Source organism: Nesoenas mayeri, assembly GCF_963082525.1.
Source record: "Nesoenas mayeri genome assembly, chromosome: 3".
Classification (NCBI taxonomy): Eukaryota; Metazoa; Chordata; class Aves; order Columbiformes; family Columbidae; genus Nesoenas; species Nesoenas mayeri.
In genome coordinates, this window is record NC_137544.1 from 41,602,853 (window position 1) to 41,625,977 (window position 23,125).

Genomic DNA, 23,125 nt, shown 5'->3' on the forward strand with positions numbered 1-23,125 from the left:
CTGGGGACACCCGCATCCTTGTGAGCCCGGGGGGGCGGGGGGGCACGTGGGGACACACCTTTTTCCTCTTTTCTTGTTTTGTTTTCATAATTCCCACGGGTGCGGCGAGCCCCGCTAGCACAGGGACGCCTCCCGCCCGATAGGCGGCGCTTGTGGGCGACGGCCGCGGCGAGGCTGTTTGTCCCCACGCGCTGCCCGTAGCGCGCCCGGCAGGGCTGACGTGTAGCGGCGCTTCGGCCATGGCGGCCGCCTGGGAGGAGATCCGGCGCCTGGCGGCCGATTTCCAGCGGGCGCAGTTTGCTGAGGTGGCTCACAGGTGAGCAGGGCGGCGCCGGTGCCCGCCGCGGCCTCCGCAGCCCCGCGCCAGGCGCTGCGGACCCGCCTGTTGGTGTCTTCTCCCCGAGCCGGGGCCAGTCCTGCCCCCCTCTACCGCGGGCTGTGCCGCGGCCCTCGGTCGTGACAGGCCCGGGGGGGTTAGCCAGGCCCTGCCCCTCTGCTGCCCCCCTGCTGCCCCCCGTTGCGTGGCGCTGGCCGGTGTGTCGGTGCATCTGGGGTCCCCAGAGAGTGTATGGGGGTGCATGAAAGTGCCTGGGTGTGTAGTCACCGTTCAGATCAAGCTGCTATACGTTGACTCCAGTGCTGTTTGTTTGTTTCCATATGTGTTGTTGAGCACTTGAGGCTGTTGCCCAGAACTTTTTTTTGTTTAAAAAAAAAAAATCCCAAACCAACAAAATACACCACGTAAAATAAAGAAGTACAGAAGGATCAGATACACAAATTCTGTAAGCACAACTGTTCCTAAATTCACAGGCAGGTGCATTCTTAGAGCAAAAGGGGCTGACAGCTGTTAAGGAGAAGAGTAAAAGTCATTTTAGAGAGATGACCCACATAAGCAAAGCCATATGGATGATTCAGGGGACTATGAGAAAAGTAGGATCCTGAAATTATTTTTTTGTTGCTAAAAGTACACAGAACAGCAAGTAATTTTCATTGTATTTCCTGTGTTTATTATTTTGAAACATCAATTTAAAGATCATTTTAGCAAGTACTTGCTTAAAATAACTGATTATTCTGTATGCTGTTGATAGATTGTCGGAACGGAACTGTATAGAAATTGTCACTAAACTGATTGCAGAAAAGCAATTGGAAGTAGTGCACACGCTTGATGGAAAAGAGTATGTCACTCCAGCACAGATTAGTAAGGAGATCCGGGATGAGCTTCAAGTTTGTGGTGGTAAGTGTGGCATTTGCTTTCTTTTTCTGGATTTGGAAGTTAATTTTGAAGACTACAGAAATAATTTAAGTTTTCTTCAGTGCCCTTAATCTTGCAAAAAGACTGAGCTTGCTTGCTATTGCTTCATCTAGATATGAATTCATATACTATAATTTTATTTTCAGATCTCTCTATTAAGCTTTTAGATAAGCATGTCAATATATGTTATGTGGTTCATTTTACCCATGCAGAATTTCTGAGGTAGAAGTGGTCTCAATCTTTTTGAAGGAAATTTGGCATTTTAGTATGGTTAAGTATCTTGCTCAGATGTTTGGCCTTAACTCGGAATTTCAAAATCATTGTCCTTTCACATCGTTAATTATAATAATATTTTTAAATTGTTATTGACAGGTCTTTTATTGTACCAGTATGAAGAGCCATTAGCTTTCTAAAATCTGACATAGATATATAAGGAAGCAAATATGGTTCAAACTGCTTTTTTAAATGGTTTTAATGAGGAGACAGTATATTGAACTTTTAGTTATATTTAACGGTGAATTTCATGGCATCGTATGTTTTGGAAAATTAACTTCCTTACCATGTTCATACAAACTAGTCATTTTATTACGATTACCACAAGTATGCTTCAGTTTGTGTTATACCATTGTATAACATATCAGTATGATAGCTTGAAATGAATTTAAAGTTGCTGCATTTTGTTAGTAGCATTGTGCAAAAGCAGAAAGTTTTGGCAATCTTTGTTTTAATACTCACGGACAAGTGGTCAAATCCAGATCAGCATCAAGGCAAAAACTAATTGGGAGGGAGTCTGAAGAACGATTTTTCCTTCTATGGTTTCTGTATTGGATTGTCCACAAGGCCATAGGGTAGAACAATATGGGGTTTCTTGCACTGACCACCTGTGATTTCTGTAATTTGACAATATATAAATCTGAAGTTGGTTTACAATACAAAAAAGTAATGAAGAAATATTTTGTACATGATGCACTATGCTATATTCTAAATCTGTTCAAACATGTTTTATATACTAAAAGTGTATTTGTACTTTTTTTGAAGGTCGAATAAACATTGTTGACTTACAACAGGTAACTTTTTAGTAATAAAAAAAATACATACTTCTTTCTTTCCTTCACTATGTATATTGTAAATATGGAGTCCATGAGCTATACTCCAGCAAAGTTATCTATTTAAAAGAGGCCAGTGTTTATGATGAGCTGGTAGCTCATGTCAGAGTACTGCCCATTACTTAATCTGTCCATTTACTGCTTTACGGAAAGCTTCTCTCTGCTTAATGATGATCTAGGACCTCTGCAATCGCCACTGAAATATACAGATTTTCTTTATGAAGTATTTCTTTGTAAACTAAGGAAAACAGAAAATAAATATGTTTTCCATTTAAATTAAAAGCTGCAGGAGCATGCATAATTAACTTCGCATGCCTCTCTGGATCTTCCCTCTTCTTTCATCTCTCTCTTGTCTCCACTAATCTTTATCCTCCAGTAGTCTTCCTCTGTGACTAATGTTCACTTCTGGCTTGAGGAAGATTACTTGGAATCAGAAAACCTTTCTGAAACACAATTTAGTATTTTCTGCTCTTAGCTTTCTGGAATTTTTTACTATATATGTTTCTTTTAACCTTGTCACAGTAGCAGAGAGCTTTTTCATCCTAAAGCATCGCTATTTTATTCTAAAGCACAGACTAACTGCCTATCTATGCAATAGTAGAAAAAAGTAAAAGCAGCTTTCCTCAAGGCATAAGAATGTGTAACTGTAATATCTTTATGTTTGAGGATTAATTTAAATTTAAAGTTCCAATAATAGGTTTTATTGGTGGTTTTTTTTAGATAATAAATGTGGACCTTCTGCACATTGAAAACAGAGCTAACGACATTGTTAAATCTGAAAAAACTATTCAGCTTGTACTGGGACAGCTTATAAATGAGTGAGTACTTTGAGGAGCAATATGTATAATTCACATCTCTCTTGTTTTTTAAAATGCAGACTAAGACTGACGAGTGAGGCCTCTCAGCAGAGCATCCAATGAATCTGTGGGGCAAAGGCCTTACTGAATGTCTCAGCCCAGTATCCTGCACTTAAGAGGCTTCATTTCTTACCCAGTGTCTTTGTGTACAGTTGCCAGATCTCATTTGCTCTGTGGCTTTACTATCTGCCTCAGCTATTGACAAACATCGTTTTTTCCTACCTCTTGCTTTACCTCAGAAACCCAAGATGTATGAGCAAGTTATTTCATGGTATTCAGCACACTAACGGCCACTGAAGTAATACTCTTATGGGGTTGTCTCTGTTATTGATTGTGCTGCAAGATTCATTCTTGGCAAAGAATGTGAATTTCCTGGCTCTTTTGAAATAATTAAGACCTATCTAAAGCACTTTTCTAAGTCTCATTGACATATAATGTTTTCCTGTTCCTGCTTTTTGACAGCTTAATACAAGCAGATAAATGGCCAATTTTATTACTAGCTACCTGGTTAGCAGGCTTTTAAAAAAACTCCACATTTTCACTGGCATTGTTCTCCTTTGAATTTCAAATAACTTTACGTTTAATTTTGCAAAGATGCAACAGAAAGAGGCATAGTGCCAGGTCAGTTAGTAATTCAGCATGTAGCTAACAGGTTGATCTTGAATTTAGCACTTAATGTGTTGGGTTTTTTTTTTTTCTTATTTTTAAATAAGGACTTATCTGGATCAATTGGCAGAAGAAATAAATGATAAACTACAGGAAACGGGCCAGGTGACAATATCGGAACTCTGCAAGGCATACGACCTTCCAGGAGACTTCCTGATACAGGTGATGCAAGCCACCAATCCAGCAAATGTAGAATTGTGTTCACCTTCTTTTGTCATCTTTGCAATATCCATGGCTTTAATTGTGATGAACTGCTTGCCATTCTAAGCTGAGAAGTCTTAGATCCCTAAAGGCTGCAGTATAATGGCTATTCACAGATTGAGGTTGATGTTCACCTTTTCACTTTTGGGCAAAATTTCTTCAGAATCTTTATGACTTTTAGGAACAGATTAGGATTAGGAATGTTAGGAACAGGTTAGATTAGTGGAAGATCTGAAAACAACTTTGAAATATTAGAGAAAAGATGTAACGATAATTTCATCAGTCTCATTAGCTACCCAGGAAGCAGAAATACAATGATAGAGACCTTTCATTTTATTCAGAAAAGGTAATATAAGCATTCATTTCTAGAAACCAAAGCCAGACATTGAGAGTTGAAACAAAAAAATATTTACCTTTGTTAGTGACTATCGTAGTGTTTAAAATAATTAGAGAGAATTATCATTGTTGACCTTCTGTCAAGGTTGGATTTTGTTCTGAAGATACTTTTTTCAAAGGGTAATCCTGTGGAGTGTGTTAGGTGAACAATCAAATTTGGTACCGCAGACAATTTTATTGACTCTCAATTTATGAATTTCCTGTAATATTTGCTGCATGATCAGCTTCTACAAAAAAAATATATATATATATACACAAATATTATTACATGGTTTCTCTTTGTTTCCTGGGCAATATTTTCTGAGTTTAGTTCACTTTGCAAGGATGCACATTTATAAACCATTTTCACCTCTTCCTTTTGTCTTTATTGTTGCTAACTTTTGTCTTGATTGTTTAAAAAAAATGGATAGTGAATTCCTTTGCCACTGTTTCATATTAAATTAATACAAAGATTAAATCTTAGTTTTCATTGAGCATTTCCAAACCATACTTATTTCTTTTGCAGTTTTCTTTCATCATTAGACACAGATATATCTGATAAAAGTGACTATTGTTAGGAAAGCTGAATTCTCTATGTGGGCCATGATGGCACCAACTCGCATTAGTAAGACACATTCTCAGTATACCTAAATATGAGTTTTCACTTGTAGTCCTCATTTCTGAATATTTTTTCTGTCCTAGCAAGACTAATTTGCTAATCTGCTAATAGATATTTTTTTAATTAATTTTTGTTTAATATTTTAAATATACAATTTTAGCAGTCATCCCAGCTTTTATTTACAGGCATTATCCAGGCGTTTGGGTAGAATTATTCATGGACAACTAGACCAGGAAAACCGTGGGGTGATTTTTACAGAAGCATTTGTGTCCCGCCATCGAGCACGCATTCGTGGTCTCTTCACTGCAATTACTCGGTAAATTGTGACACCTGCAACCACATATTAAAATATTTTTACATAGGTCTTTCTGGACTAAATTCACTCATGACTTAGAAGGAAAATAAAGACCTCTGAATTGATTTCTTTAAGTGTAGTTCAGTTCCTGGGCTGAAATACCTAGTTATATTAAACTCACTTTTTTAAATGGGGACCTTCTATTTGAAAGGAGAACAACAAAAGTGTTAATGGTGCAATATACAGCATACTTTCATTTTTTGGCTGAAGAAAATGTTAATCAGCAGTTCCTGTATTTGTCTGGAGATTATCTGTCTTCAGTGTCATTCCGCTTCTCCCCAGTCAATTACATATTGATGTCTACCCACTGCATGTGATTACAGAGAATTTTTTCTTACTAAATCAATAATATTCCATGTCAATTTGTATGAAGAGAAAAACTTGGGACAGGAAAAGTTTCCTTATGATAATTATTGTAGCTTTGTTGTAAGATATTATTTCACAGTAATTAAAAATTAAAACTTTGTGAGGAGTGTTAAACATCAGTGTAGCACCCGAGGACTAAGATATTATGTAGTTTTGTCAGTCTGGAGTAACCTCTTATTTCTATATTCTACATATCAATTTCAGATTATTAACTTCTTTGTTATGTTGTTTGTGTGTTTGTTTTTCTCCAAGGCCTACACCTGTGAGTAACTTGATCACTCGGTATGGATTTCAAGAACATTTACTTTACTGTGAGTTTCATTCACACTGGTTTGTATTTATATTAGTTAAATCATATATTCTTCATTACTAGAAGTATGCTTTCAAATAAGTATTTTAGTATATAGCCTTAATTCTGGAATAAAGAACAGTATGTTTCTCTCTAGTGTATAAAGTGTTAAACCGTTTGTGCTATACATAACTGAAGAGATGGTCTCTGTATCTAAAGCAATGAAAGCATATGTTGATGAAATGCCTCTGGAGGCAGAATGATGCAAGAAGTACAGTACTCATTTTGTCATCTGTTTCGTTACTTGCCCTTAGCTACTGGCAGTTTTATCAGTGAAGCACACAAAAGGGGACAGATTTTATGTATCCAAATGGCATTAACGGCTCTGGATTTTATTTATTGACTTTGCAGAGGCAGAGGCAGAGCTTTTGTTATACTCCTGGTTAAATGTCTTTATATGCTGAGAGATAAAGCATATCCCTAAACTGTTTGCTTTTATTTTCTGCAGTTCTTTTTTAAAATAGAAATACATAAATATTTCCTATCCAACTGCTGTGACTTGTTGGCAATACTTAATTGTTTCTCACTTCTAATGTTGCAGCTTTTCTCTGAATCCCCTCCTATCTGTCCAAAATGCTGCTTCAAGCATCATTAGTCTTGTATGCTGGCTGCACAAGTGCTGCTGGTCCTCAGAATCCTTTAATGGTTTTTCGATCTCTTCTCATCAAGTTAATATTTCTCTCTTGTTTGATCTGGTCTTTTTGCCTTCAGGGTATTGCACACTTTAGCTCCACTATAGTATCCTTCTGCTTCCCTTCTTGTTCTTTGCGACAAACTTATTTGTTAAAAATGAAAATCTTAGCATTGGAGTAAAATCATATAAACACTCTACTTTCACATAATCAGTATAAGGTTTCCTCTTTTTTTGGAATGTGTTACCCAGGTATTCATAGATTAAAATGAAAATCTACCCAACAAATTTCAGTATGCAGTTGCAGTCTTTTTCAAACAGATCCTGCAAGTACTTGATCATGTATTGCTCGTGTACAGTGTTAATGTGAATTGAAGTTCTAGTCACCAGTAATCATCACGATGGCTAAGTGTATTTCTAGTACTTTCTTCTTGAGGTTTCTTTGTTTGGTTGGTTTTGTTTTGTTTGGTTGGTTTTGTGAGTTTGTTAATCTTTTTCTTTTAATTTTCCTTACTGTGTTTCATTTGCTCTGCAGTTTCATAAGTTTCAAAGAGGTTTTTACTCATTGCCAAAGTGCATTTGATTTTATTCTGTCTGTTATCCGAGATACCATTTCAATTCCACAAATGCTGAAAACTTGAAAAATGTGGTTTTTAGTTATGTTAGTTATACTCTTCGCTTTTTATGTTCATTATTAGCAATGTGTTTTAAAGTGGTCTTTGTCAGTTTTGTGTCTCTTCCAGAAAAGAACGAAAGTTCAGTGTACTGTTTGTATAATCTACAAACAGCTAATTATTTAATCTACACTTCGTATTAGACAAGAGAAACAATAGTCTTTGGTTCTGTCACATAGCTGGGCTGCTATTCATGTTAAGCTGATGTGAATTTATGATAGAAAAGAAATAATTTTAGAAATGAGAAGCTGGTTAAGTTATAAGGCTAATTACAAAGCCTAATGAAAGCACAGATGTTCTTCACTTCTAAATATTGTGTTGCTGACATAGGACAGACATGGAGGGATGCTTATTGTCTTGCCAGACTTTGACAGAGACTTAATAGGACACTACAAACTACTCAGTCACCTTTAAAAATACATTTGAGATTACACTAGTTCTGCAAAGGTTGTGTTTTCTTTTAAAACAAAAGACTATCAAGGCCAGGGGTGTCAAATTCATTTTCACTGGGGGCCACATCACCCTCATGGTTGCCTTCAACGGGCCGAATGTAATTTTAGGACTGTATAAATGTAAATACTCCTACTACCAGTGAAAATGAATTTGACACCCCTGATCTAGGCATAAGCGTAGTAGGGGCTGTGAAACTCCTCTGAAAGCACCTTCTCTTCCCTGGAGTTTTAGAACTGGCATTTGAAATAATACAAAAATTAATTGTTATCTTCATTTCTCCCTCTTTGTTTAGAAAGAATCTGGTTTATTGCTAGTGCTCCACAGTATGATTTAAAATACCTATACAAGGTTTACTCTTTTTTCCAAAAACTTTGAATAAAAACCAGTTGAGATTGCAAACTGTATTGTCTGACAATTGTTTAAGTAGAATTGACTCTATTTTCTAGTGTAACTAAACTATTAGTAAGTATAAAAATATAATTTCATTTTCTGAATCTGTCTTATAAGTTCCATTTTACATAAGGTAACTGAACCATGGCAGAACCTAATTTCTAGCTCTTAGATTACATAAAACTATATCTTCTTTGAATGAGTTTCTTTTTCATTTTTTTCTGTGTAACTGCTGTTCAGCTCTGTTAGTGGCAGTCGTGTTCAATAGCTGCTAGCTTATAGAGATTTATCTACACCATGGGTATATCTGATAAAAAAAAAAGTCATAATTTAAAATGTAGTATTTCTTCTGGAACTAGGTTTTCCTGTGTGAGCTAAATTTCCATGTGCTGTACTAAGCATGTTGAAATGTTGAGTACTCCTCGTATTTCATGAGTAGAGAGCCATACCATGTGATACCATTTAGTGTTTTGTTCCAGGGTAAAATCTGTCTTTTAGTTAAATAGAAATCAACACCAACTGAAGGTAGAAAAAACATTTAGCAAAGCTGTGGAAGTCAGCAGAGCTTGGCAGGTGATGTCAACGATTTTTTCTAATATATCTAGTGACTTATGAAAGCACAAAAGCAGAACATAAAAGGCAAATCGGATATTCCCGTGCACCTTTAATTGGCTGAAAATAACTTAGCATCAGGAAAGGCTTAGTACTTTGGTACTACCAGTGACCAATACATTCTTTGTCAGCAATAATTGTGCATTATTGGGAGGTTGTTACTGGCAAGTGTGAACATTGTAGAGCATGAAATTGCACCAGTAGGAGGTGCTCACATTTATACAGCCTAGGTAGCAATTTTTCCTGTGATTTTAGTGCATTCAAATCTCTCTTTTTCCATTATGATTATCACGCAAGCAGTGAATTCAAAATAACATTATTAACAAAATGGTCATATATTTTATTGTCTGGCCAAAGAAAGATTCTGTTATGACTACATTTTTTAAATTGTCCAGGTATATGTTCAATAAAGTGGTTTGACCCTGCCATTGTGGCTCTATCTTTTAAAACATTGTATGATTTCCAGAGCTTTTATCAAGACATTCTCAAAAGTGTTAAAAATTATTGATAGAATTCAGAAATGTTTCACTAGAACAAGCACTTGTAGTTTGGTCTTCAATTTCTTTTAATTAATAGGAAAAAGAACCAATAGGTGGAAAAAAGAAGGAAAAAAACAGGGAAAATAATTTCTATGTTTTGATTAATGCATATATCAAAGTGGAAAATGTTGCTTTATTTATTTTCTTCTTGTAGCTGTGCTAGAAGAACTTGTTAACTCTGGTCGTCTAAAAGGCACCGTGGTTGGTGGGAGACAAGATAAGGCTGTGTTTGTTCCAGACATCTATGCTAGAACGCAGAGCAACTGGGTGGATTCATTTTTCAAGCAGAATGGTTACTTAGGTAATTAGTCTTTAATCTTGTAGATAACATATCTTTCTAAAACAAGTTTAGGTAGTTGGTCACAGCCTAATACAGCTGGTGTCTAGAGTGAAGCCTCACAAGAATAAGTGGAAATCAATACAATAGTTGTTACTTTGTCACAAAGAACCATATTTCAGCAGAGAGAACCATACTGCTAAACAGTAACTTTATTTCTCACAGTCAAAGTTACAAATACTAGTTTTATTACTGTTCTGAAGACATTTCTTAGCTTGCTTATTGTGGGCTTTTCTGATGATCATGTTTGACCCATATGGTTGGCATTTCAGACCCAGAGTCCAGATTACAACCACACTTTGGCTGTTAATAGTCCAAATAGCCAAGTGTACAGTACACAGGAAGAACCTTTTCCAAAGTAAGAACTGGAGTGGGTAGCACTAATGTCCTGATCTGAATCCAAACAAGTTTGTCTTACTTAAAGCTGAGTGATGCAGACGATGGTGTTTTAAAACAGGAGCTATGGGAAAATGTGGACCTGAATAAACAGAGGAATGTACCCTTCTGGTCCTAAAAGACCAGTTCCTAAATAACAGTCTTGCAGTTTGAAAAGGTTCAGCATAAGTTACTGTAGTAGTATTAAGTGTTTCTGTAATCTTGCTTGACTGCTACAGTATCTGTCGAAGTCTTTGAACTTTTTCAGAATGTCTAAGTATAAACTGCCGAACAGTAGAAATGCTTTGCTTGTGAGGTATTGCATGGTACTCCAAGTATCTTGGAGTAACTTTTGAAAACGAAAGATATTGACATTGTACATATTGTAAATATTGTTCATGTTCTGCTGGAATACTTCATAAAGGTACTTGCAGAGATAAACTTAATGGTATAAGAATCTGAAAAAAACACATTATTTTCCAAAACTCAGACCAAAGTCATGTCCGTGATTTATTCTTAATATTTCTATTAACTATGTTTAGATGTAGCTTATACTGAACTAAGTTTTAGGTCAGCATCAGCTTAAGGCTGCATTTACTTGTAGAAAAACTATATGTAATTCCTCATCTCCTGCTTTCAAAAAAAAGTTAACACATAAGTTCCTGTGAAGGTACTTACATGTAAAAGACATCTAACTATTTTTATAGAATTTGATGCATTGTCCAGACTTGGCATCCCTGACCCAGCAGGCTACATTAAAAAAAGATACAAGTCCACACAACTCTTATTTCTAAGAGCAGCTTGTGTTGGTCAAGAAATTGTGGATCAAGTTGAAGCCTCTGTAGAAGAAGCCATCAGCTCTGGAAACTGGATAGATGTAGCAGTAAGCAATCATTTCCATTGTTGTTGTTGTTGTATTTGTTTATTTTGTCTTATTTTTGTGTCAAATGATACCTTATTGAAACTACATATATGTATAATGGAAATTCCATGTTGTCAAAGAAGAATATTCAGTCTTAGTAAAATAACAAGGAAAAAGGCATTATTTCACTTTAAGTTGGTCTGAACAAAAACAGATGAAGGACATAGCACAGAATCTCAGAATAGTTGGGGTTGGAAGGGACCTCTGGAGATCATCTAGTCCAACCCACCTGCTAAAGCAGGTTCACCCAGAACAGATCACACAGGAATGTGCCTGGATGGGTTTTGAATGTCTCCAGAGAATGAGACTCCACAACCACCCTGGGCAGCCTGTTCCAGTGCTCTGGCACCCTCAAAGCAAAGAAGTTTCTCCTCATGTTTAGATGGGACCTCCTACGCTTCAGTCTCTGCCTGTTACCCCTCATCCTATCATTGGCACCACTGAAAGGAGTCTGGTCCCACCCTTGAGATATTTATAAGCATTGATAAGATCCCCACTCAGCCTTGTCTTCTCCAGATACTTAAGACTAACTTTCAAAATTAGTGCTAATGTGTTCTGCTAGAGAGCAAAATATTTCTGTGGGGTTTTTTTTGGAAACAAGGTTAAAACTCACATGACAGTTTTGGTAGGCAGGGGAATATTAGCCATTTTGTACTGGCTAAATCCTAAGTTTAAGCCTTACAGCACTACTTTGTCACTTGTCAGGAGTCCTAATATTGTTGAAGGTGCCATGTGTTTTCCCAAAGGTAACACATATTCTAGAGCAATATTGATTTGGGGTGTTAGAAGATGTAAAATTGTGTTTACTCTCAAATTACTAGTTTAATTTTAAAAGTGCAATTTAATTTAAAAATGCAACAGATTTCAAATGGAGTGTCTGGATTCTTTTTATCCACATACAAGTATGTCCATTCTAGAACAGATTATTGTATGTAAATTATTTTTGTTTTCTTTCCCCTAGACTCTTCTGCCCAGTTCATTGTCAGTAGAAGATGTTGGGATTTTGCTTCAGCAAGTGATGAGATCTTTAAACAAAAATTCTTCAGGTTTAGTCTTCAGTGACACCATTGTGGTCAGTGAGAAATTCCTGAGCAGCTGTGCTGACCTGTTCTCTGATATGATGCAACAGAAAGCTGAAAAGGTACAATATTTTTTATTTGTCAAGATGCAATATACATTGAGTGTTGGAGTATAGTTAACATTACTTTCTATTTGCTGTTACTATCTCTTTATATCTCATCTGAAATACATCTTGAGAAGAAGGGCAGAAAAAGTTTATATGTATAATCAGTGTAATTTAATATATATTCAGTTGCAGTCAGGGAACATCATCTTACAATATGATCAGATGCTGAATTTTGAAGTAAAGAATAAATATATTTTCATGTGTTGGACTTGGAAAACATGTTGTCAGATTAGTATACTTAAAAATAGCTTAAATGTTTTGTATGTTTCTTTTCTTGCTGTGTATATCTTTTTGCTATTAAGTGCATATTCTTCATTTTAGGAAATGAAAAATAACCCTGTTAATTTAATCACTGAAGAAGACTTAAAACAGGCTTCTGGTTTAGAGAATGCATTTGCTAATAAAAAAGACAAAAAGGATGAAAGAAGAAAAAAAGCAACAGGTAAGGCATCAATAGTTAGCTGAAGGAAAAAAAAAAAAACCCTCATGAGGCTTGTTTAGCCTTGGAAACATTTTAATATAAAGTTATTATACTTTGTGGTCCACTAGTTGCCTCCAATCCATTGCTGAAGATGCTTAAGAAATAATACAATCACTTCTCATCATTATACTGTAGGTCTAGATGTATCTGAGATATGTCCATGAGAACTAATTTCAGATTAAGTTGCACAATGAAGACTGACCAAACCAGTATTAGCTTGAGGACCTCTGTGCCCTTTTTTATTACACAGTGTAGATACAGTCTTACTCTGCACTTTTCAGGGATCCAGGAAAATGAAAATATTTCGTAATGGTCTTGAGAACTTATTTCCAAAATCACTCTAAGTTGAGAAATGAGGTATTAAGATGGGGTTTTTTTGAGAATATAATACATCTTTTCTGAGAATCCCATGCCAGACAATTTTCTGTTGTTTGCACAAATAAAAATTATTTGGAGATTCACACAATTTAACATATATTCTGGGATAAATTAATCCCAAGCCTTTCTCTATTTGTGTGGTCGCTGTTTGGAATAGATCTTAATCCAGGGACAAAAAAAAATGTGTGGGTTTAACGCTTTCAAGTCTTTCTGTTTTTTTAAACATTATTCAGACGAAAGACTGTATTTTCAGTCCCAGAAACTTTATGTGGCTCTTGTACTGCTACAGCACACCTGAGAAACCTATGTTGAATTCATGTACAGAGTTTCATGTGCTGCTGAAAGTAACAGAATTAGAGCACTGATGCATCTAGCTTAATTAAATATACTAATCTGAAAAATAAAACATTATATTCTACTCTTGAAAAGGCCACAAATGAGTTAGTAGGGAATCTAAACTTATTCAAGCCACAAGAGACAGCAGATTATTCTAGGCCAAAGCTGAAGCAGAGAAGCTTAAACTTTAATTGAACTGTTGTAAATAGAATTACTTCAGTTTTGTAGCCTTCTGAGGAGTGAGACTCTACTGAGCATGTACCATGTGTCTAGACACATTCATATCCACACGTAACCTGGGCTGCACCATCAACAGGCGCTACCCTGAAGTATATATTTTATGGACTGTTGGATGTATTGCCTTAAAGCAGTCAACATCACAGTTTAAGGGTTAGATGTTGTTATTGCATAATGGCAGAATACGGCGACGTTGCACATCTTAAGGTCTGCCTGTGTCTATATCAAAATCTACTGTGTAAGTGTAACTAGACGTGGTGTAGTGTTAGTGCAGTCCATACAAATATGGATTCTGTCATGTATTGGATTAATGGAAATTTTCAAGATAAATTTTGTATTGTCTATTTATAACAACATTCGCAGTGGTCTGTTACAAACAAATATCTGTAGAGGCATGCACTCTTGTAATCCTTTCTGTACATTACAGTCCATGTATCCTATTGTCATAAAATACTGCTTTTCTGGCAGTCATCTCTCCTGCTTTATCTCTCTCTGGATAAGAGCTTGACTGCAGATTGCAGCTTTTCTTGTATGGCTGGGGTTTTTTTCGTTTTTTTTTTTTTTTTTTGAGAGGTGACAAACTCAAAATGTCTCACAAGTACACCATCCACTGCTACTTGCAAGTGAGCTAGTTTGCTGTTCCTGCAAACTAATGCTTAAAAATCCATCTATAGCATGTAACATGCAATTACCTTTGAGTAGTAGCATCTTGTCTTCATGGTTTCCTTTTCTTAAATGATAGTACTGTTACATGATGTTACTTGAAATCTTGGACCTTATATTTAAATGGAAAAATAACTACTTTCTCAAGACTTGGTGCATGTGTAGAACCAATTATTCTGGAGTTTAAATTTCTTTCAAGTAAAAAAGGAATGGAACAAGCCATGAAAAAGAGAACAAGCAGCACAACAGCTTAACTTGTGGAGAGGGACTCTATTGCAAATTGTCTGCAGTGTGAATACATGGATAATGGGACCTGTGAACTAAGTAATTTGTTATTTTTGTCAGAACTGGAACATCTCATTGCCTTATAGTCATCTAGGAATAGTTGAAAAAGAATTAGTGTTCTAGTTAATTGAATGCATGCTTCCAAGAATATTTTGGATAAATGCTTACTACATAGGATTCCTTCTGTGAAAGTTAGCAAGGTTATATTATCTGGAATATTTTTGAGTAGCTCAGTTATTCAGTGTCACTGAATAAAAACACTTACTAGTATGTTATTTTCAGCTGACAGAAACTCACCCATTACATTATGGACACAGATATCTCCTCTCTTTTCACCTGGAAAAAGAAAAAGCTATTTTTTCTAATGATATGTACATTTGATATGATGAGTATTTGTGTTTATTAATGACATAAACTTCAACAAATCTTTAACTCAGTTGCTTTTTTGTCTTAAGAATTAAACTATGGCCCTAATATTGTGGTAAATGTATTTTAGGTTATGTTTAGAATCAGGCTGTGGGTTTTTTTAATTCAGAATTAATAAGTAATGCAAATAAATTACTATAATACTGTACAATTTTAAGTGCCAGAACTTCACTGTGCAAATAATTTTCCACCAGAGGGCAGTGGAAGCGTGAGAGGAGGAGGAGGTGGTAATGCTAGAGAGATCAAGATCAAGAAAACCAAGAAGAAAGGAAGAAAGGATGCTGACAGCGATGAAGAGTCACAAGCAACTAGCACAGGTTTGTCATTTTATTTTGGGCACTATCTACTCATACTGACATGTTTTTGTCACTTGCTTTTCCACGTCTCTGGTTTTCCTCATTGTATTGGTGAAGGCAAGTGAGATATCAAAGAATTTGAGAATATTGTTATGTTAGAATTGTGCCAATGGATACGATATGTAAATAAATGGACATGCCATAATAACTTGGTCTTTAAAAAAGAAATTTAAGTGAAAGAAATGAGAGCAGGTGGTTTGTTTTTTGTTTGATATCTTATTTGATTTTATGCAGGAAATGCCTTAGGCTTTGGGGCAAATGTTATACTTGTTTTCTTAACACCTGCTGAACAGTGTATGCGAAATGGAGAAGTTCTCATCCAGTTCCAAAGTGTAATTACCTTAAATTAACACATCCTAGCAATGAAACAGTACATAGATACTTTTCCTCATAAGGATTAAAATATATATTCAAAATAAAGTTTTAATATTTTAAATAAGATTCATCTTGCTTAACTGAGACTTCTACTTAAGAGCTCTTTACCTTTATAACTATTGACTTCGTGATGGAGAAAATTAAGTTCTTTGAAGGCCTAGTTGGTCTCGCTTGTGTTAAATGTGTATTACAGGATGAGTTCCAATGGCGCCCATTTCTCTGCTATTAGGAGAAGGAGCATGGATAGCTTCCTCAGACTTTTAGCAAACAGTGGTTGCAAATAAAACTGTGTGAAATCTCTCACCAAAAATGCATGTCCTCATATGTCACTTAAATTTTGTATTACAGAGAGTAACTTCTAAGTAATCAAAAAGAGAAATTTTGTCAGTTTTTCGTTTGTGTAAAATTTAACTGTCGTGTGTAGCCATCCCTTTTTTGCATTGTTTGTAATGCAATTGCATTGGAGGTTTGAACTTTGAGGTATTTCAGTGTCTCATGTCACAGAGTAACTGCAGCAAAACTAAATATAACGTTTTCTCAATGAACGTCGCTCGTGGCTGCTACAGGTAGGAATAAACAGCCGGAGTTCCATTTCATGTCACAAGAGGAAATTCAGGATGTTTTAAAGACCCACATGCAGGATTGCCCTGAAGAGCTTATAACAGAACTTGCTGAACATCTAATAAGGTAATTTCAGTAATTCAACTGGAGTTAGAAAGTCTGTGATTCATGTTAGATGGATCTTCTCTTCAATCTGTTTACTTGCTTAGAAAAAAATGTTTTGTTGTTGTTGAAAGTGAACCACAATATTCTTTTTCTATACAGCTCCATGTTACATACTTGCTTATGTATTAGAATGCCATGCTGACATGATAATGAGAAATAATGCTGCAAGGTGGTTCTGCGTCCTTTGTCAGCAGGCATATTTTCAGGTTCAAGGATGTATTGCCAGTGCGTTATGCTGATCCCTTTTGGGGTTTCACCAGTTCCAACTTCTGCACGGCCCTTGGTGTGATAATATGTGTTAATGTTCCCTATCTTTTCTGGCTCTGCTGGTACCTATGTGGACTGGCTAGTTATCCAGGTCACCAAACTGATCTAAGCAAACAGGAATAACTTCTTTTAAAAGACACCTCATACAAGAAAGAGGCTGTGAATATGTATGTTCAGGGCAAAAAGGAGATAATAGGACTATAGTAGCCCAAGCTTGAATAAACTTGGAGTGCAGTGGTCACTGCATCTTTAGAAGGTCCTGTGCTATTTTAATGCAACTTAAGTTTTCCCCTCTTCCAGCTCTCATTGATCTGAAATTTGTCTACAGACCCCTGGCACAGTTTGTGAATAGTGTTACTTCTGGGAATCTTTTATCTTTCATCTTGTTCCCATTTAGGAGTTGTTATGAGTTAAAACCTTGGCAAGCACTTACATACCATGCAAACTGTAACCAATATTACTACAGCAATTACAAAAGTACATTTTAATTTCCTAGTGCTTTTTTTCTTATTTCAATTATTTGCTTTTTATTTATCTCACCATTCAGTGGCATTCATGTCCCATTCATTTACTGTGTAATGAGGCATCTTTCTCTATTGCAAATATATTGGAAAAACCTTCTACAGTTTTACACTTTTCTTAATGTTCCATTTTTCTCCTTTCTTCTTCCCTGTTCTAAGACCTTTAACAAAAACTTATCAGGAAGTTGTGCGTTCTGTTTTTACATCTTCAACATCTTCCTCTGGAGCTAGCAGAAGACAGACTATGAAGGACTTGCAGGAGGAATTCTCAAACTTGTACAACAACATTCGGTTATTTGAAAAGGGAATAAAGCATTTCCCAGGTACAATAGATATATACTTTAAAAAATGAATATGATTCTTCAAGGATGTTGAATTTATTACAGAGTCTGCATTCGAGGTCAAAGAAGATCAGCAGTTTAAAAAGGAAGAACTTAGAGATGTGTTTACACTGCCTAACACTGACCTTATGCTGGAGTGCATTGGTCTACACACAATGAAATACATTCTCTTTATTTCATGTCCATGGTCTGTCATATCTTCTGTCAAGATAATTGTGGGTTTCTCTCCTTCCTTCCAAAGTGTTTGCATCTCTTGACATTTTCTATTGTTTGGGGAAAAAGAAAGGAAAACAAAACAAAACAAACCACAACAAGTAGAGTGGGAAATGGAGGGGGAAAAAAAAAAAAAGAGGGGGGGAAATATTAGTAAGTTTACTTATTTCTGTCACCTGTGTCACTAATGAAAGAATTGAACTCTACCTGATTCTAAGAAGCCCTTGGAAACCTCTGTTAGGTTTGAAACTGCAAGTAGCTGCGCCTTGAGGGTAGATTTTCAAAAAGGTGTAGTTGAATTTTGCAGTGGGTTACTCTGTAAGATGGCGTCTTTAGCTAACGGTATGTTGTGACGGAAAAGTACCATTAGGAAAATACTGTAGATATTTCCAAGATTCTCTGCTGTATTCAGCTTTCTTACAGAACTTTTTCTCCAGAAAACTTATAACAAAAGCAAACACTAGCAAAAAACTCCAATATTCCTACGTTTGGAAACAAATGGAGTTATTTCACATTAGCCTCTGCTCTTGTACATGTGCGCTGTAGCCTCTTTTTTCTAAAATTCTACTGTTTCAGTCTTATGTCATGTACCTGCTCTTCTTTTTAGCTGGTTGTCCTGTGGACTTTACCTGTACATACTTTTTACTTCTTGATGAATAGCAGTGGTTTTTTCATAAATGGTTTGGGAGGATTGTACAGGGACTAGTTTACTACTCATACAGATACAACTTTGAAATACTACTAGTACATTTAAATGCACTTACAGACCTGAAGGCTCACATTTTTCACTGTAGAATGTTCCATAAGCAACTGCATACTACTCATGGTTGATAGAGTCCAGCATTAAAGAACTGCTGTGTTAACTGTCATAGGAGTCAGATAACTGTAGTAAGTTACTTTTAATCACTTATTTCTTTTGACAGATGAGACTCAGACTAACCTTGCCAAACATCTGTTGAAGACTGTCTGCACAGACATTGCAAATCTTATTTTCAACTTCCTAGCATCTGATTCAATGATGACAACAGAAAATCATTCTACTATGACAAGTGAGGTACACAGATAACACTTCTTTTTAACAGTCTCAAGTAATTCAGTGATGTTTATTTAATATTTAATTATCTTGTATTTAAATATGCCTACAACTAAAATGGTAGGTAATTAATAGTACAGATTATTTCCGTTTTTGTCTTATACAGGTCCGGACTAAGATTTTAGGTAAATTGCCAGAAGACACCAAAGGTCCTTTAGCTAAACTACATACTTCTCTGAATGGCAAGGTAGAGTGATCCAAAAATCTTTGAGTTCAGATTTTCTGTTCTGCTGATACAGTGCTAATAAATAGCTAACATGCATAATAGTACATAAGTGCTGCTGCTGTGAAACCTGAAGGCAAAGTAATCTTTTGAATTTGTGTAGGTCAGTGAAAGTAAGTGTATTTTCATATCTATGAATTTTAAGAGATGAAAAGATGATCTTACATTTTGATACTGATAGTCACCTAGCTCTTTGCTTCCAGATGAGAGAGAATCTGCAGTTTAAATTGGTTGATGTTTCTTGTATTTCATTCCTGAATTTTCTGATTATTCTCCCATGTATTTCTTACCTGGTAAAATCCTGGATATTAAAAAAAAAACCAAACTTCAGATTGTGACAGTGTGAGTACAAAGGAAAGTAATTTACTAATTCTTTTATGCAAAAGGCCACACTGATATGATTCTTAAGGGAAAAAAAATGTAAATAATTGTAGAACAGGTATTCCTCTATTTAATTCCATTTTTAAGACTAACAATGAGTTTGTTTTAGTATTTAAGTATATGAGCTATTGAAACATGAATTAAGTTAATTTCTACTAAATACTTTTTATTTTCTTCCATAGTTTATTCCACATGGTTTTTGCAGTCGTCTGTTTATGTGTTTATTTGTGAACAGTAGTTAACCTTTTTTATAATCTGTTAACAGAGATAAAATATTTATATAATTTTTTAATAGACTGTGGAAGATTTTCTTTCATGCCTTGATTCTGCAGTGGATATTTGTGGTATTATGGTGAAAAAAGGAGACAAAAAGAAGGAAAGGTACCTTAATTTAATTTATTCTATGCACAGTATGTGAAATGTAGCTCTGTTGCTGCACAGGTATCAGATGGTTAGTTTGGTAGCAGTCATACAGAATGTGTAAGTATGAGGCAGTCTTTCTTTCCAAACTCTTTAACTTAAGAAAACCGAAGCCCAGCAGCCCTAATTCCATGGGGGGAGGAGGAGGAGAGGAGGGTTCCTACTTAGCTAATTTTAGCTGCTGCTTTTTTTTTTTCTTAATGTGGAGTTCCACATAAAGAGCTGGTCAGACAGAGGAGAAAATTAAGATTAATTTAAGTTAGGTATGTTTTAGAGTCTGTTATCAACTACTGTAAGACAGAACAAGAAACATATTTTTATATAACATATTCTTGTTCCTTAGGCAAGTCCTATTTCAGCATAGACAAGCTCTGATTGAACAGCTAAAAGTCACAGAAGATCCAGCTCTTGTTCTGCACCTGACATCGGTACTGTTATTTCAGTTTTCAACCCACTGTATGCTCCATGCACCAGGAAGATCAGTACCACAGATCATTAGTTTCCTAAGCAGCAAGATCCCAGAGGTATTCCTTTCTAGCTTTTTAAGGGGAAAGTACCTTTTTTATAAGACAACGTGAAAGTTGTGCTGCATGAGCTGCCGCCTTTGTGTTTCATGTCTGATCATTATTTTATGGACAGAATATACAATTTCTCTGGTTTGTATTGTATTTCAAACCAATTATTTCAGGGATCTGTATTCAGTGGCTTTTAATAAAATTAAAAATCAATCTGTTATTAGTAATGCAGCTTTTGCCTTTATCCATAGAGGCAGCTGTATATTGGGGGTATGTTGTAAGATAATTCTTTTAACTGAAATTTTTACACTCTTTTACCTCCCAGCTAGAGCACGGTTGCTTTTTAAACTTCCTAATTCAGTTTTAAAGAAATATGCCTCTTCAAAAATAAAGATATTGAAATTCTATATTATAATCTGCCAAAACTGGTGTTGTTTACTAACTGCATTGCTTTCCTGTTTCAGTGGTAAATTTTTCTATTCTTGCAAGATGGATGCACTTTCATTTTTCTGCTTATTTGATTGTCTCTCAGAATTTAGATTACAAAATACTTCAATGGAAATATTTATGTATCACTAACCCTCTTTAGACAAGAAAGGGAGAATACTTTTTAAAAAAATGAATCTTTAATTAAAGATCTGTATACCTTCTCTGTAACATTGACATTCCTTTGTTGTTTTCCCTCAGGATCAGCATTCTCTGTTAGTCAAATACCAGGGATTAGTAGTGAAACAATTGATCAGCCAGACTAAGAAAACTGAACAGGGAGACAGCGACACAACAGATAACGTGGAAGAAGAGGAAGGAGCAGATACCATTCGAAAAGAGCTCCAGGAAATCACTGCCTCTGTCAAGGATCTTGTTCTCAGACCTAGGAAATCTTCTGTAACAGAGGAATAAAATTATTATTCAGTGTATCCTCATCCATGATACAGTCAGAACTATTTTTTTTTTTATCCTGAAGGGAAGGATAGCAGAAAATGCTTGACAGACCTTAAAATTTGGCTTTTAACAATTGCAAATCACAACTAGGGAACACAGTTGTGTGATTGGTGGCAAATGGAGTTTTGTTATGCACTACTACAATGCATGTGCAGAACACATTAAATGTAGATGTCACAGAGCACAGTTGCAGACAATTTAGGTATGCAATCGGTGGTTTTTAATAGCCATCTTTGTGTGAGGCCTCAAGAAATGGTTATTCTTCAAATAACAAAGTATTCTGTTCCATACATTCCCAGGCTTACGGTTTTACTTTTCTGATTTGGATTTATAGTGATCTAAGGATTGCTTATAGCTGTATATAAGCCTGTATATCTTCATTTCAAAGAGTAGTTTTGAAACATACACTGATCACAGTATCACAGTATGTTTGGGATTGGAAGGGACCTCAAAAGATCATCTAGTCTAATCCCCCTGCTGGAGCAGGATACCTAATAGTATACCAATGAGAGGCCATCTTTGCTTTTTAATATCATTAGTGGATATTTTCAGCTTCTGTTCACTGGACCACAACAGTAAAATCATTGAGTACAAGTGTATATTGCTGAACTTAAGGAAAGTGACCCAGTACTAATGTGAGTTTCTGAATGTACTGAAAGCTTATGAAAATCAGCAGACTCATGCTATTATTGTGTTCTCTTAATGTCCATAATGGCGGTTTATTTAAAACTTGTAATGAAGACAGAGGAGGTGATACCCTTTTGCACTGGTATTTTGGGAGTGGATAAATACTGTTTCACCTGCTGTGTTTGATGTCTTGTATGTTCATTCAGCGTGCTTGTTGAGTTCTTAGTCCAGTTCCCACAGCAGTTAGAAGTGCTTGCATTCCATCGGCTCCTTGAGAGAACTTCTGGTATTCTGTTTATCCTGAGTTTCTTGAAAAGAATTTAGTTTATGATCTTTCTGCATAAACTTTATAGACTGAAATATTGACTAAAGTATTTCCCGCAAGTTTTTTACCAGCCTTATTTTTACATGTCTTCAGGAAAGTGGAAAAACGTGTGAAGTAGAGTTCTGCCACTGTTAATGACATAATTATTGTATGTCACCTATAACTTCTAACTTATTTTTCATACAGTATATACAAATATACTTCTAACTATTTTTGCAGATGATTTTCAAAATGGAAATATTTTAATTGTATTACTTCAGTAGTGCCCATTGGTTTCATGTGTGTAATTTCAGGTTTTTCCATAAAAATTGTTTGAATAGTAAGACAAGAAATGGAGTTCTTTTCACTAAAAATGTCATTCACCCATTCTTGCCAAAATTATTTGATGCTGAAAGAAGGTAAATACTCTGCAAGCCCTATGCTGTTCATATACTCCTGTTTTCCAACAGTTCACATATTCTGTAAGCTTAATCACAAATTTACACAAGCCTGCAATTGCAACAAATGAAACTTGAAGAGGCCAAGTACAGAAGCTCCGTAACAGATTAACCAAGGTTAAGTTAATTTTGGTAAAATAAAAAAAAGGAGTTTTATACATATATAAAAGGCAGTAATGTTTAATAGTGTTCACATTAATGCTGGTCGTTTACCAACCGTAAGGCAAAACGGTTTGCCAGTTGTAAGGCAGAAGCAAAGGTAGTTGTTTTTATAGCTGAAAATAAAGAACAA

General features: G+C 35.7%; 1 protein-coding gene across 2 annotated transcripts; it reads left to right on the forward strand.

Annotated features, from left to right (window-relative positions):
- Window positions 1-225: 225 nt before the first annotated feature.
- Window positions 226-23,125, forward strand: UFL1 (UFM1 specific ligase 1). Of its 2 annotated transcripts, XM_080342432.1 has the most exons (19): window positions 226-316; window positions 1,089-1,234; window positions 2,291-2,319; window positions 3,079-3,176; window positions 3,929-4,043; window positions 5,262-5,392; window positions 6,050-6,108; window positions 9,600-9,746; window positions 10,865-11,040; window positions 12,041-12,220; window positions 12,587-12,707; window positions 15,266-15,388; window positions 16,369-16,489; window positions 17,476-17,639; window positions 18,794-18,924; window positions 19,070-19,150; window positions 19,863-19,948; window positions 20,331-20,511; window positions 21,190-23,125. In XM_080342432.1, exons 1-19 carry the CDS (start codon window positions 240-242, stop codon window positions 21,400-21,402), a joined length of 2,379 nt encoding a protein of 792 aa, XP_080198558.1. In that variant the 5' UTR covers window positions 226-239; the 3' UTR covers window positions 21,403-23,125. The 2 variants fall into 2 exon arrangements, with proteins under 2 accessions (XP_080198558.1, XP_080198559.1); XM_080342433.1 differs by lacking the exons at window positions 226-316; window positions 2,291-2,319 and having other exon boundaries at window positions 1,098-1,234.

What these genes read in the sequence shown, in the direction of transcription:
- UFL1 (XM_080342432.1), top strand. Translation starts at nt 240, where the DNA reads ATGGCGGCCGCCTGGGAGGAGATCCGGCGCCTGGCGGCCGATTTCCAG. An exon ending in ACATTGTTGACTTACAACAG is followed by an intron (nt 2,320 to 3,078) that starts GTAACTTTTTAG and finishes GGTTTTTTTTAG; the next exon opens with ATAATAAATGTGGACCTTCT. An exon ending in CAAGCAGAATGGTTACTTAG is followed by an intron (nt 9,747 to 10,864) that starts GTAATTAGTCTT and finishes CTATTTTTATAG; the next exon opens with AATTTGATGCATTGTCCAGA.